The 14,747-nt window shown below is 47.4% G+C and overlaps 1 protein-coding gene across 3 annotated transcripts; it reads right to left on the reverse strand.

The window, feature by feature from the left end:
• Positions 1-8,064: 8,064 nt before the first annotated feature.
• On the reverse strand, positions 8,065-11,980 carry LOC120673832 (dnaJ protein P58IPK homolog B). 3 transcript variants are annotated; one of them, XM_039954853.1, is made up of 9 exons: positions 11,813-11,980; positions 11,348-11,411; positions 10,486-10,687; positions 10,252-10,412; positions 10,077-10,170; positions 9,787-9,999; positions 9,304-9,384; positions 8,695-8,913; positions 8,065-8,481 (listed from the first exon to the last, which is right to left on the reverse strand). In XM_039954853.1, the coding sequence occupies exons 1-9, from the start codon at positions 11,901-11,903 to the stop codon at positions 8,290-8,292; spliced, it is 1,317 nt and encodes a 438-aa protein (XP_039810787.1). In that variant the 5' UTR covers positions 11,904-11,980; the 3' UTR covers positions 8,065-8,289. The 3 variants fall into 3 exon arrangements, with proteins under 3 accessions (XP_039810787.1, XP_039810786.1, XP_039810788.1); XM_039954852.1 differs by having other exon boundaries at positions 11,246-11,411; positions 11,813-11,979; XM_039954854.1 differs by lacking the exons at positions 11,348-11,411; positions 11,813-11,980 and adding an exon at positions 11,055-11,211.
• Positions 11,981-14,747: the final 2,767 nt, after the last annotated feature.

Consider the following 14,747-nt stretch of genomic DNA (forward strand, 5'->3'; position numbering starts at 1 on the left):
TTCTTGGGCCGCGGATTGGGCTTCTTTGAGTCCTTTCCTTTCCTTTGGGTCGGATGGAGGCTGTAGGCCTTTGTGGGCCAAATTGCCTAATGTATGTTTTGCGTTTTAAGGGTGATTTAGTCCTCTGGTTAGGGTGCCCCTAATCATGGTACCCGACAGTAGCCCCCGAGCCTTTGTAGGGATGAGCATCAGCCCTGCAGGGGCTTGATCCCTCGAAGGCGCGACTCAGGTGCCGACCATGGGGATTTTGGGTTGCCCGGTGGGGGAGCGATGGTGCTTCGGCGAGCGTTGTCGGAGAAGATTATTCCAAGATAGGGGTTCGTTGTTGGAGAAGCAATGGGGAGGCCACTCCGAGTTGTCTATGCAGATCATAGTCGCTTCGAGCACCATGGTGTAGCCGCTGGGGATGTCGCCATTGTGCTGATGAGGGCGTTCGAGCTTGTCTGCGGAGGGTTTTGCTCCTCGAATGTGTGAGATTCCTCCATGGGGACGCGTCAGCACACCCGTGGGTGTAGCCCCCGAGGCCTTGGAGGAGTGCTTGCACTCGTCCAAGGGCTATAAATGTCGCCCTGCATGGTTGCTTGATTGGGGTGACTGCCCAGTGTCATTTTCAGCCGGCTTCGGCGTTCCTTTCAGCTGGCCTCGGTATTTTTCGTGCTGGTGTAGCGGCCCGTGATTTGATTGAGCAATTCGGCAGGCGCAAGTTAAGCGCGGGAGGTTGATTAAACACGTGGAATTCCGCAATCGACGGTTGCCGATCCATTCGAGGGTGCGGCCTGAGCCGCGGTGTGCGAGGAGCCCCCGAGCCCTGGCCTGTGTGAAGGCGTTCAGGGGACCCCGACTTTTGTTACGACCCTTGTCGCCCTTCCACAGGGAGGAGGGGTGAAACACGCCATGCTACCCATGCCTGGGCCGCGAGCTATGGCTGCTTTAGTGAGCTGTTATCGGGTGGTTCAAGTGGACTTCTGTGCCCCATTCGGTAAGGGTCGGCTTGTGGTCCATGGACACATCACATAAGCACTCGCAAGGGTTCGCTAGGCGGGGCTCGGACCCATTCGATAGTGTCCGAGGGCTCGGTGCTCTCCCTCGATGGGATCCCCCTGCTAGGCACCCTCGACTGGCCTTGAACACTGCGTAGGATGTCTCAAACTCCACGTTCGAGGGTAGCTTGTACGACACATCCGTGCAGTCCTTGACTATGGTGATCCGGGGCGCATGTCAAATCCTCGATGGGCCAGGCTTCGAACCCCTGATCAATAAGGCCTCGAAATTGGTTTCCTTCGACGGTAAGGAATCTCTGTAGGAATATTCTGTGACGGCTCGCGGACGGCGCGGGGTTGCTGGTCGTGCGCGCGGGTCTTCCGCTGGCCGTGGGAGATGTGGCCCAGTACGTGCGGTGCGGGGCGGGGCGCGCCTGTAGCAGAACCGCCCAAATTAAACCGGCTTAAGTGCGTTAACCATCATTTTAATACTTAATCAAGTTACTGTGCACTTAAAATGGTGTAATTTGACAGGCTGTCGGGTAAATCCCGATTAAACTACTGTACTCCAGGATCACAATTGCACTAGTAGACCCGTACGAAGATGAGAACAGGTGATAGCAGCATACAGAAAACTTCAAATTAATTTACAACACAGGTCAGCGGGAACGCAACCTGCTAAAAGGGTTACAACAACAACCCTGAGTATACTAATACTCAACAAGGCTTACCCGACTTTGGGTATACTTAGCCCATTACCTAGACATGCCAGGCTTTTTGGCTCTGGAGTTCTTTTGCTGAAATGCTGCTAGGAATGAATCCTTACTTTCAATATTTTAGCTCCATTTAGTATATCAAGTATTAACTAAATTCGCCTAAGCATCTAGAGCACACATGGTAGATCAGATTAATTCTTCAAAACAACAGATACAACATTCCGACTTCACCTTTCAAAGCTTATTCCACTTCTTACTACGATGTGACGCGGTGACCAAGGTTCTCTTAACCGAGAGAGACGGCGAATCGATCCGATTTAACCTTGCAAGGTGGACCTAACTCACACGACACGTGAAAACCCCGTCGGGCCACACACGTCAACTGTTCTCATCGTCACCCCGACATCTGAATCACGCCTGCCAAAACCCGGGTGAAGGGTCCCTCACGGCGAACTCCCAGAGAACCCGGAGGCGACATACAATCCAACACCCGCCATCATCCCACTCCCAGAATAGCAGGTCGCGATTCAAACTCGGTCATCAGGGCCAACAACTGTACGGTCCTCAATCGACACAGGCGGGAGTTCATTTTCTCATCTATTCCACAGCAATACTCCAACTCATTCCCGCCCGATCTCCAATTCTTTTTACTGATCAGCGCATTTCAAAGCCATAGCTAAGGAATCAAGATCCTTAAACTTGCGAGTGACAGTAATCACTCGACTTCTACCGAAATCCTATTTAGCAGAGCATTTCTATCGACACCTGTATACTAGTATAGAGCCACAGTACCTAGGGAAAACATGCATACTATGGTTCCATACAACTCCTAGAACATAAATGCACAAATACTTAACTAATAACGTTGAATACTGAAAATAGAGGTTATGCTCCGGGGCTTGCCTTGCAGGTCAGCGGGGTTAACGAGATCTTCTGGAGCGGGCTCAACGGCGTCCTCCTGCTGCTCTTCTGCTTGTGGCTCCTGGACCGGCTCAGCGATCAACTCGTAGGCGACTTCGTTCGCGGCGTCTACACGAATAAAAATATGCCATGCAACCGTTAGGACACAGTGCGATGCATGAGTGCTTATGATGCGATGCATTTCAAAACGATGAAACGCTATGTGGTTCAGAAGTTCAACTCATTTTAGCCTGAAGTGTTTCCTTCAAAACAACAACTACTAAACTTGCTTAGAGCAGCATGGAGTGAAACAAAAAACTAGCTTTGCTGAAGTTACACATGCATGAAACAATTAACTAACAACATTAATAAGGAAAAGAGCATAGCTAGGGCAATATAAAAGCAAAAACCTAACTTGCATACATGATCTATCAATAAAATTAATCAGCTTAACGTGAAAGCAGTAAAGCATGCCACCCAAAATTTTCCAACATTTATCGACGATCGAGAGTATTCATTTTAATCCTAGAAAAGAAATTAAACAACAATAGATCCACACACTAGCACATAGACCATGCACCTGAAACTTTTTCAGTGAACTACACATGCAAGAATTAAGCCACTGCAAATTTTTCATAATTTTTAGAGCAACAGAACAAGTCGTAATAATTAAACTGGATCAACCACAAAACAAAATATTAACAGGGGCAAAAGTGACAATTCACAGGCACAAGTATTTTTCCTCAGAATATTTTGATTTTAGAAACCTAACAAAATTTGTTTGGCATTTTTCGCATTTTTTTGTGAATTTCTATAATGTTTGGAAGGTTTCAGCCATTTAAAATAAATAAGGAGAAATAATAAAAAGGGGGGGGCTGACAGCCGGGCCCCACTTGCCAGTGGGCGCCGGCCCAGCTCGCCCCCTCCTCTGCTTCGCCCGCACGGGCGGCCGCGTGGCCAAGCGGGCCTGCGGCGGCGCGGCACCAGCCCCCACCGGCGGCGGCCGGCCGGCGACGCGGCTGGGCCGAGACGCGGCCGGGGTGGGGGGTGCGGGACGGGCGGCGGCCGGGCGGAGCACGCGTGGCGCGGCCCAGAGGCGCGCACGAGGCAGCCCACGGTGGCGCCATGGCTAGGGCGGCGGCGAGCGGCGCTTCCCTGCCGGTGAGGTCGGACCGGCGGCGCGGCGGGGCGGGTGGCGGCCAGGGGACCTAGGCGGCCGTGCGGCTCGCGGCGGCGCCCCGCGAGCGCGCGCAGGGGGGCCCCGCGCGCGTGCGCCGGCGGTGGCACGCGGTGGCGCGGCGATGTTTCGACGCCGGAGGTCGCGGAATCAAGGGGAAAAGAGGCCGGGGAGTGGGAGTAGCTTGCGGGAATGCTCACCACGAGCTTGAATCGATTGGAGGATGGCCGGAGGAGCGGCTCGACGGAGAGGGCGGAGTTCGACAGGGATGGCGATGGTGGTCGGCGCTCAGGAGGTCGATTCGGCCGGGGGGCGGCTCAAATCGAACTCGAGGAGGGTGGTGGATCTTCGGGGTGAAGCTAAGGAGCTCGGGCGCGAAGGTTTCGCGGCGGGACGGCGAGGAACGGCTGGCGCGACGAGCTCTGCTCGCTCTGCTCGGCTCGTCGTGCACGCGAGCTCGAAGGAAGAGGAAAGGAGACTGGCTGGGAAGCTTCCAGGGTGTCCGTGAGGAGAAGAGCGGCGCCGGGGCGCGATTGCCGATGCGTGGAGTCGTTCGCCGGCGGCAGAGCGGTAGTACGGGCGGCGTATGAGAGCACAGGAGAGGAGCAGTGCACCCATTGAATGAATTGGACTCGAGTTTGACCCGATTTTGACCACCTAAAACTCAAAATTTGATAAGGGAACATGAAATTTGCCAAAATAAAAGTTGTAGAGGAAAAGAAGATCTACAACTTTGCTTTTGGGCGAAAGTTGATTTGGAGCTCGGATCATGGAGAAAAACGAGATCGAACATCGCTAAGTCGAAAGTCCAATAGTCAACGTCAGTTTAACCGATGAATGTAAACTGCCCATTTAGAAAACTAGCCGTTACAACTTGGGCAGATTAACCGACGTATCATCGGTTTAACCGGTGAGTGTAGTTGTCCACTGATCAACTGAAAAACTAACTCTCTGGACAACTGCACCGACGTTAACTCAAATCCATCGTCGGTTTAACCGGTGAATATAACTTCTGAAATCCCTGGAAAAACCAACTCACTGGACAAATGCACCGACGTTAATTTTCAAACATCGTCGGTTTAACCGGTGTATATAACTTGAAATACCCTAGAAAAACCAATGTTCTGGACAACTGCACCGACGTTTATTTCAAATATCATCGGTTTAACCAGTGTATATACTTGTCCAGACTCTGCTAACTGTGTTTAACCGACGTATAGAAAATTGGAGTCGTCAGTTAAAGCGGTGTATAGACTTTTTCTGATTTTTGCCTTTTCTGATTTGAGTCTTGAATGAAATCCAAATATTCTTGAGATATAAGTTGAAAACCATTTATTTGAACTTCTTTAGAACCTGAGTGACCATAGTGTGCATCCATTTTTGACTGACCATGTCCATGCTCAAGTTACTTGGCCTTAACCCCTCTTAATAGTGCGATCTTTACAAAACTATAAAACCTATACTAACCTAAGTGTCCTTCTCAACCTTGTGACACTTAGGACTAGAAAGATCCTTAGTCTTGTTACATGCTTGAGTTGAATACCGAGATCGCCTTTTTGAACAATGAGATTTAGGGGCCTCTTTGACATATGACCAAATGAGCGATAATAATTCACTAAGCTGCACAAACTCATTAGTCACAATAATAGTTGTCATTAATCACCGAAACATACCTAGAGGGCCTAGATGCTTACATCAGGAAAGATCAGTCAGAATGGTTGCCACCACCGGTCGGACCGGTTCGACCGGTCGGACCGAATCTGTTCACCGGTCAGACCGGTCTGGTGGCCAGTCTTGGACATTCAAGCCAAAGCGTCCAAAAGTGGGTACCAGGAAGACTAATCAGCACAGGTGCAAGGGCGACTTGCAATTCAGAAACCTAGCTTTGGCCAGCAGCTGAACAAGTACTCAAAGGCCATTCGAAACAATCGGCCGCTAAAAAAGAAACCAAGGTCACCTCTGTGGCAAGGCGCACCATCATCTCCTAGAGGGGAGTCCAGCAAGCGCAGGGCTGATGTGACAGCTCTGTTCCCTCCACAGAAGGTCTATGCTACCATGCCATGGGCGACGCCGGCGTCAGATTCTCTGTTTCCTTCATGGGATCATGGAGGGTTTTGGATCCAATGTTACCTGATGTCGTGCCCGCCACAGTTCCAGGGTGAAGGGAGCTCCAGTGGACCTGTGATTGATAGGTTGCGACAGCCGGTGCATGTCCGATTGGGGCACCGCCAATGTAACACCCCATAATTTTATATAGTGTTTATATGCGCAAAAATGTCAATTTTCAAAAAAATTGTGTGGAGTGCAAATAATTAGGTCAATTTAAGGATAATGCTACTCACCCTTCTTTTAGAAGAGATAAAATCAAATTAAATATAAGGATTTAAATGCTAGAGTGAAAACAATTTGAATGTTATTTGGATTTATGCTTCTACCTTGTTTAAATTTATTTGGGCAAGTTTTGTTTGAAATTGGGTGGTATTTGATTTGAATAAACCATTCAAATCAAATACAAAAAACTAGCCTAAACTCTAAACCTAACCCGGCCGAAACCCGCTAACCTACCTAACCCAACGCACCTAGCCTATCCCGCTAACCCTCCGATCAGCCCAGCCCGCTAACGCGCGCGCGCAGCGCCCCGACCAGCCCAAGCCGGCCCAACAACGTCGTGTCCCTTAGCCCGCTCGCCCGCTCCCTTCGCTCACTCGAGCCGCTGACAGGTGGGCCCCACCTATCGGCTTGCCCCTTCCTCCCGCTCTCACTCACGCGCCCCGTGCCGCTCCCCACCGAGCACGCCGCGCTTTGCGCCGGCTCCGCCTGCCCCCGCTGACACCACCACTTGCCGCCTACACACCAGTCGGCCACCACCTGCGCCATGACCCCAATCCGGGCCGGAGACGCCCCGAAAGGACACCACGTACCCCCCCCCCTGCGCCTTGCAGCCGTCCCATCCACACTACGGATGGCAACGGGTACAATATATGCGCGTACCTGCGGATACCAAACACTATGGGCGCAGATACGGGTTTAAGTTTGTGCCCGCGGGTACGGGCACGGTACAACTCTAAACCCAACGGATATCTTCTAACGGGTTTGTAAAATTGATATTCGAATCCGCAAACCCACAAACCCGCAAAGGTTGACTTTTGTGATGTATTATGTATGAGACTAGTTCATTTATTTGATTAGACTTATTTGTTTTCTCAAAGAAATACTGTTGACATGTTGCTTGTCGGGTTACAATTTATTAGTGCTAAGATATAGAGATGCATTCATTGATATATTAATATTCAAATGCTGTTAAAATGTGTTTGTGTGCTTGATTTTCTAAAGCTTGCGGGTATACGGGTTTTCCTGCGGGTATGCGGGTATCCGCGGATAGCGGGTATGAGTATCGTTTCCTACTTGTTGCTGGTTGTGGGCACGGGTGCGAGTATGAATTTTAGCACGCGGGTACGGGTTTTTGAAGTTGATATCCGCGCGGATTTTACCCGTTTCCATCTATAATCCACACCGCTGCCTCGACATCCGAACTCCACGCGGTGCCCTAGCTGTCGCCTATAAAGCCCTGCAGCTCCCAGTCGAAACCCTAGCCCAATTGGGGTATCCACCTTCCGCCACCGCCAAATTCGTTGAAGAGGGGAGAAGCGAAGGAGGGAGAAGAAGAAGGGGAGCTCCGCGAGGACGCCGCCAGGCCGCCGGAGCTCCACATGCCTCGATCCGTCGACCTCGCCGTTGCAGCGCTGCACGCCACAGCTCCACTCGCCGTTGCAGCGCTGCACACCACAGCTCCACCTGACCCCCTGCACTAAGGGCCGTCGTCCACGAGCCCGACGGTGAGCCCCGCCGCCACACCTCTTCCTCCGCCAATTCCTCTGCGCCGAGAGCCTCGGCCGCTGTGGATCAGCCTTAGCTAGCCCTAGCTCAATCCCTCATTGCCACTATATTAAAATGTCGTGGTGTCAAATGCCTGCCGCTGTGGATCAGCCTTAGCTAGCCCTTGCTCAATCCCTCATTGCCACTATATTAAAATGTCGTGGTGTCAAATGCCTCTCATTCAATGTATTCGCTGTGTTCGCTTGGCTGTGGCTGATGGCTGATTTATTATAAGAACAATACTGCTGACTAGCTGGTGGCTAGTGCTGATTTAGTATGAGAGAATAGTATTGTTGGCTAACAAGTCAAGCGAACACAGCGATTTATAAATATTTCGATCTTAAATTTTAAAACTGCGTGGCACATCCGAACTGCTTTCACGTGGCTGAAATTTGAGGAGGGCAGCACGGACATCTCACACAGAGAAAAGATGTCGTACTTTATTATTTCCATTTTCCCAATCAAACTGTTGTATGATAGAGTGAGGTTCAATGCAGGAAGAAAATGCCAAGGAAAAATCGTAGCTGCCCTTAAACACTTGTACAGTAATAGGAATGGTCTCAGCATTCTTCCTTTCCTATGAATAGTTATCAGCTGCCGCTAAGAATTCCTATGACGATTCCACATGGGTATGGCAATATCATCCAAAGTTGAACTGAAAGCCTCCACCTCCAGGGAAGCCACCACCCGGGAATCCACCATCGAAATGAAACGTGTATTGCTGGCCTCCTCCCCCGAAAGGATTGAAGCCACCCCCGCCTCCTCCCATGTTCATCTCGTCGACATCCTCTCCTCGGTCATATCTCACACGTTTGTCTTCATCACCAAGCACCTGAAGATGCAGAGTGAGCATGTGTGCAACATGTCAATCGCACAACTCATTCCAATGAATCATTCAGAGAACTGATATCGATAGATTGACCCAGTGCCATGTATGCGAGAACTGGGGTTATTTAATAAAGTTTTGGAGTGTGTTCTGTTTTCCTAAAGAGAAGAAGCATTCCACAGAACAATACAGGCTCCTGTCCTTTTTCTATCACCATACCTCATAAGCAGCAGCAATTTCTCGGAACATGTTTTCTGCTTCCTCCCGGTTATCCACGTTTTTATCTGGATGCCACTGCAAGGCCAGCTTTTTGTAGGCACGCTTTATCTCAGCAGCTGATGCTGTCTTTGAAATACCAAGGATTTTGTACCAGTCTTTTCTTTTGCTCAACTTAAGCTGCTTTTCGGCTCTCATAAGTGCTTCACGGATGCCCATGTCCTGGTTGTCAAAGATAGTAAGTTAACACATAAGCTAAAATTAAACGTTGTGGTCTACCAAATTTACATGGCCATAGATACAGAATGTTTCTGTGTCCTGACAAAACTAGAGCATCAACCTTATGTTGCAAATTACAATTGCATATACCTTTTCACTATGGATTCTACTGCAGGATCCACAGAAACTGGACACAGAGAACAGCTTACACAGCAACCCTAGATACCATATCAGTGAATTTAAGGTCCCAGCAGGAGAGGGATGGGTGGGTTGGGCCCTTGGGTATTGCTTTGGGAGTGATAGTGTCAGGGAAACCTTAGGTGGATAAAATGCAAGAACTGTTGCCATCTACACCATCCAAATTCTGCATTTTCAGACCAAATACGATTTTACCTGTGGGGATTTCTGGGCGGCCTCTTTTAGATCCTGAACCGCTCCTTCCCAATCTTCTGAGAGAAGTTTAGCTTCACCTCTCTGTGGTAAGAAGAATGAAAATATCACCAGATATGCCAAGAAATGAACAAACCGATAAGATTGTTATGCTAGAAAAAAGTTTGTGCAAACACACAACTCAATTATTATGAAATTAGCAGATAAATCTTACAATGTCCATGTAACCTAGCCATGCACTCAAACACACTAACAGTGCATATTAAACTGAAGATCTTAGACATGCGGAACCATTGCAATATTTATTATAAGTGCCAGCTGGTTTATAGCATTGATTCCAATCTTAATGGCGGGGTACCTAAACACAATGAAATCCTAGTTTTTTAGAAACCAGTGTCAAAGTTGTAAGGTAAGGTCTTCGAAATGCTAGACATGCCTTCTGCATTCACATTGATGTTCGATGTGATTCCAGACAGGCAGTGTTACCTGTATAAGCGCATCAACAAGATCACTGTCTATGTTGAGTGCTTCAGTACAACTGCTGATGGCCTCCTTACCTCTCCCAAGTATAACCAGAGTTTTACATAACCCGAGATAAAGATGTACATTATATGCAGTATGGTCAGGATCCATTGCTAGAGCTTTCTTGTAGTCCTCAGCAGACAAACGTAGCTTACCCTTGGCAGCATTATCTTCAGCCTGCATGGACACCATTTGATTTAGCTGTTACAATTTTGTACCTTCCAAATTGACCGATAAGAAGAAATGACACTCACACTCTTAGACTTCTTCAAAAGATTCTTCAACCCGAAATATGCTTTCTTCAAATCTGAATGCTCTGGGTCAAGACGAAGCCCTTTCTGGTAGTGCCTAAAAAAAGGTATTATTGGATATTGTCTAGAGGGCATTTGGGTGCGTATAAAGCAAATGCACACTCTTTTTCCAAAATACCTGGAGGCCACATCATGATCAGCAAGGTAATAATAAGCCTGACCACGTAGTAGCAGTGCATCCAAGTTGTCTTCATCTTCCTTTAGAATAAATCCTGTCTCTGAAATAACACTTGAGTAGTCTTTCTGTGCTAACAATGCTTTAGCCTTGAGAAGCTTTGCCTGCAAATTTAATCCTTAGTACTACAGCTCAAGGAGACAGGATTATAAGGAATTTGCTTGTCCGTGGTCACACCTTCAAGCAACCTGGAGAAAAAACAAGTACAATTTTGTTGATGTATTCCAGGACTTTTGAAAAGTCTCCGGAATCAAACTGGCCATAAGCAGACTGTAATGAACTTTGAGCCTGCAGAAGCTGAGATAATTCCTTTTCCACTGTAGCAGTCCCAGGATTTAACTCCAGGTATTTGTTATAGTCGATCTCAGCTTCCTTGTATCTGGACTTGAAAAAACATAATGCACATAAGACAAGCAAGGAATAAGGAACAGCAAAACAAGATATCATGTGCAGGATGACAAGTATTTTAGTAGCCATGTTCTCTTGCCATTTCATTATATGGGACTCCTCTTTCAGATATTGAGGCAATGATGCAAAACCAGGATTAGAATACCCATTATATTTAATAGGTATCAAGTCCATTTTTTTTCTTGTTTATGAGGTCAAACCAAAATGAAAAAATCAGCTACTTGCAAGTTTGAAAACAGAAGAAGTTGAAAGTATACTGGTTTAGCATTGTATTCAAGTAGGAGCGTGACACACAAAAACAATGGATTGCAAATCTGTTTTGAGGCTTGTAACCTCACCTCATCCCTGATGAGCTTGCATGCTGCATCCTACCATGCACTTTAGCTTAACAACCCCCCACCCCACCCCCGCGGTACTCTGTAATTCTCGGTCAATCTTTTCGATTAATGCATTAGGTGGGAGTCCTCGCGCCCCCGATATTCTCGAGAAAAAACAATGGGTTGCCAATCAGTCCACGAGCAAAATTCACCTGCACTTATGGCGGAGCACTGATGCACGCTGCCTGTAAGCTTCAGAATGATTTGGGTCAACTTCCAACACAGCATTTAGCAGGCCAAGTGCCCCATCATACCTCCTCAGGTTCATCATCTCCGATGCTCGTGCGAACAGAGTAGCAGGTTCCTTTTCTTGACCTTCTGGAATTACAGAAAAAGAAGACGATATTTGATTAGTGACTAGTAGTATCGAAAGCGGTGGACCCAATTGTGCTGTGGCTGTATAGACTGGAAATGGCTGGCCTAACAGTATCCAGAAAGAGCCAAGATGAAATCCGCAAATGCGTAGCACAAGTCAGGAGATAGATTGCATATTCCCTTGATCTGATGAGATGCTGCTAAAACATATTATGAGGGTGACAGAACAAGGTGCAACTGAAGATTTAGTAAGAGCACTGGGTCTCGCTCGCTCCGAGATCCAACCAATCAAATCAATGTGAAGAGGGGAAGGCTTCCCCTTGCGGGATGTTCGGAGATCCAATCCAACTCTACGCAATGCTACGGTTAACTTGTGATGGTGGGAAGTCGGAAGGGAAGCGCACCTTGAGCGAAGACCAGCGGGGAGTACTGCAGGTGGAGAAGGCAGAGGATGAGGAGCGGAGGCAGCGCCGTCCGCCCCCATGCCCGCACCATGGTCTCCGTCTCGCGCTCCCTGCGCAGGCTTCTCGTCTTCCTCCCCTGGTTTCCGTTCCGTCCTAGCTCTTGACAGACACCGCGTTTTTTTTTAAGGGAACAGACACAGTGTTGGGACGGAACACGTAGCCTGGCCAATACGGCGGCGACGCGTGGACTCGCGGCCACAAACGGGCCGGGCCAGCATTATGTTGTCTGTCCAACCCAATCTACTCCAGCCCAAACTCAATCCGGATCACTTGCATCAGAGATTTCTTAAAAAGAAAAAAGTGCTTGTGAGGAGAGAGAGTGAATTTCTTAATGAACTTCCTTATTATTATATACAATTTTATTTTTTACTACTATGTCTAATCTTCTTGTCCTCAATTGACATTCATGTTACGAGCTGTTAAAGCGGTTCTCTTCTACTTGATATATTCAAAATAATACTTATTCGTCCGTCGTTTGGCCATGACTGTTTTGCCCAAAAAAAAAGCACTCCAACTTTAAAAAAAAAATCAACCTACGGGCCCACTCCCATGCACTGCCCATTCTTTCATTGCTTCCTTTAGCACCTCGCCCCCTCTCCCCTCCGAGCTTGCGTGCGCCGCCGCCGCTCCTGATTGCCGCCTTCCCGACGATGCGTGTGCCCGTCCGACTAGGTCCTTCTCCGCCGCATCGCCCGAGCTCCGCTCTTGTGCACCACCGTTGTCCCGACGGCCGGATAGTCACCCTGGGCATTCGGTATTACCGAACCGATCGGTTCGGTTCTTCGGTACCCATACAAATTCGGTTTCTGAACATGTAGGTACCGATCGATTCCTACAAAAACGTCACAACTCACAAATACAACATGTTATTCAAATAATAAAAGTGGGCAAGCTCACACACAGGAAGCCAACAGCAAGGAAAAAAACAGCACAGCCACACAGGTACGCAGCAAGCAACAGGCCAACAGCCAACAGGAAGCATCACTCCATGCTCTGTTACGCGGATACTCCTAGGAGGTGGCGTATCCGTATCCGATACGTATCGGATACGGATACGCCCCGGATACACCTCGGATACGTTTCTAGCTGTATCTTGAAAAAACGGATACGTATTTGCTTGGATACGCGTATCTGATACTTTTGGGCCAGATGGGATACAGCCCAAAGCAGTAATCAACTCACCCAAATGCTGTTTTGGTAGTAAGAGATGATACAAAATGATGAACTTGCTGCAATAGAACTGTAGAACTAGATGAGCAGCAACTGAAGAACCCCTTGTGGAATCAGTTGTGCTTTTAGAGAATGCTAGTTATAGAGGTAATGTTATATGGACATGCAAGTATTGCACATCTGAGTGTAGGGGAAGTTACTCAAGAGTAAAATCTCACTTGCTGAATATCTATGTGATATTTATATATAATTATTAATTATCCTAGCCGTATCTCCGTATCAGTGTTTTTTGGGAAAGTGTGTATCCGCGTATCTGATACCCATACCAGTATCCGTGTAACATAGACTCCATGTCTCCATTCACTCGGTCACTCACAGGTCACAGCCAACAGCAAGCACATGCACATGCACAGCAAGCAACATCAAAACATTATGCAGGCTTTGGTGTAGATGTAGGCTTGGAGGACGACGACTTGATCTTGCTTGCTTTGGTGTTGGAGGATTTTGTTAGTTGGGACTTGATGTTGGTGGAGGTAACCATCCTGCTTTTGCTGCCTTGAATGGATGACTTGGCAGCATGGCCGTCAATAATGGCTAAGTCCTTGAACTCTTGAATTAACTCTGAAATGTAATAAAAAAGATGATGTAATTAATTTTAGTTCTGTAATGAAAACAGCAAGCAAAATAAATGACATAGAGATAGAGTTATGAAGTTATCACCTTCTTCATATTTAGCTAACTGTTATGTATTTTCTGAAAGATCAATTGGAGTTGCCCTTCTAAGCCAATCTTGAGTACAAACAAGAGCTTCAACCATAAATGGAGTGAGTGAAGTCCTAAAATCGTCCAGTACGCGCCCACCAGTGCTAAAGGCAGATTCACTAGCAACAGTAAAGATTTGGATGGCGAGCACATCACGAGCTAATTTAGAAAGTATGGGAAATCTAGAGGCCTGACCCTTCCACCAAGCAAGAATATCAAATCTTTTGGCATCTTCTTCACACTCTTCAGCCAAATACCTATCCAATTCAGTCCTGTTGCCCCTACTGCTACTGCCCATTCCACTATTCAGCTTCATTCTCTTCACAATGTTATCCCCAATCAAGCAAGACTTCTTGTAGGTGTTTCCCAATATCATCACCCTTTTTCCCTTTTACCTTGAAAAAACTAATTATCTTTTTTATGCAAGCACCAATCATTATCAATAAAATGGGCTGTTACAGTCACGTAACTATCTTGTTGCTCTGATGTCCAGCCATCGGTTGTGAGGCAAACACTATTGCATTGTTCTTGAAAAAACATTTTCAATTTAGCTTTCTGCTCAAAATATAATTGCACAGTGTATCTAGTACATGTCCTTCTAGATGGTATTTCAAAACGAGGGCAAGCAACAGACATGAACTTCCTAAAACCAGGTTTTTCACCAAATCCAAAAGGCTCCTCATCTTCTATTATCATTTCAGCAAAGGCAGACCTAAGCAACTTAGGATCAAACTTCCAAGTGGATACACTATTTCCTTCAGTAACTTGCAAAACACCTTGTGATGCATCATCACTACATCTATGAGGATTACGCCTACAAATGCCAAAATGCTTATGCATACCTGACGTACCATTAAGCACTGGATGTGCTTTGATCTCAGCAGAGCAATACTTGCACTTTCCCTTAACCACCACACCCTTTTCTGTGATTTTGATGAAGTGT

The sequence above is a fragment of the Panicum virgatum genome, chromosome 5N, assembly GCF_016808335.1.
Source record: "Panicum virgatum strain AP13 chromosome 5N, P.virgatum_v5, whole genome shotgun sequence".
Classification (NCBI taxonomy): domain Eukaryota; kingdom Viridiplantae; phylum Streptophyta; class Magnoliopsida; order Poales; family Poaceae; genus Panicum; species Panicum virgatum.

What these genes read in the sequence shown, in the direction of transcription:
- LOC120673832 (XM_039954852.1), bottom strand. Translation starts at nt 11,903, where the DNA reads ATGGTGCGGGCATGGGGGCGGACGGCGCTGCCTCCGCTCCTCATCCTC. An exon ending in CCCGCTGGTCTTCGCTCAAG is followed by an intron (nt 11,412 to 11,812) that starts GTGCGCTTCCCT and finishes CTGTAATTCCAG; the next exon opens with AAGGTCAAGAAAAGGAACCT. An exon ending in TTTTGAAGAAGTCTAAGAGT is followed by an intron (nt 10,000 to 10,076) that starts GTGAGTGTCATT and finishes GTGTCCATGCAG; the next exon opens with GCTGAAGATAATGCTGCCAA.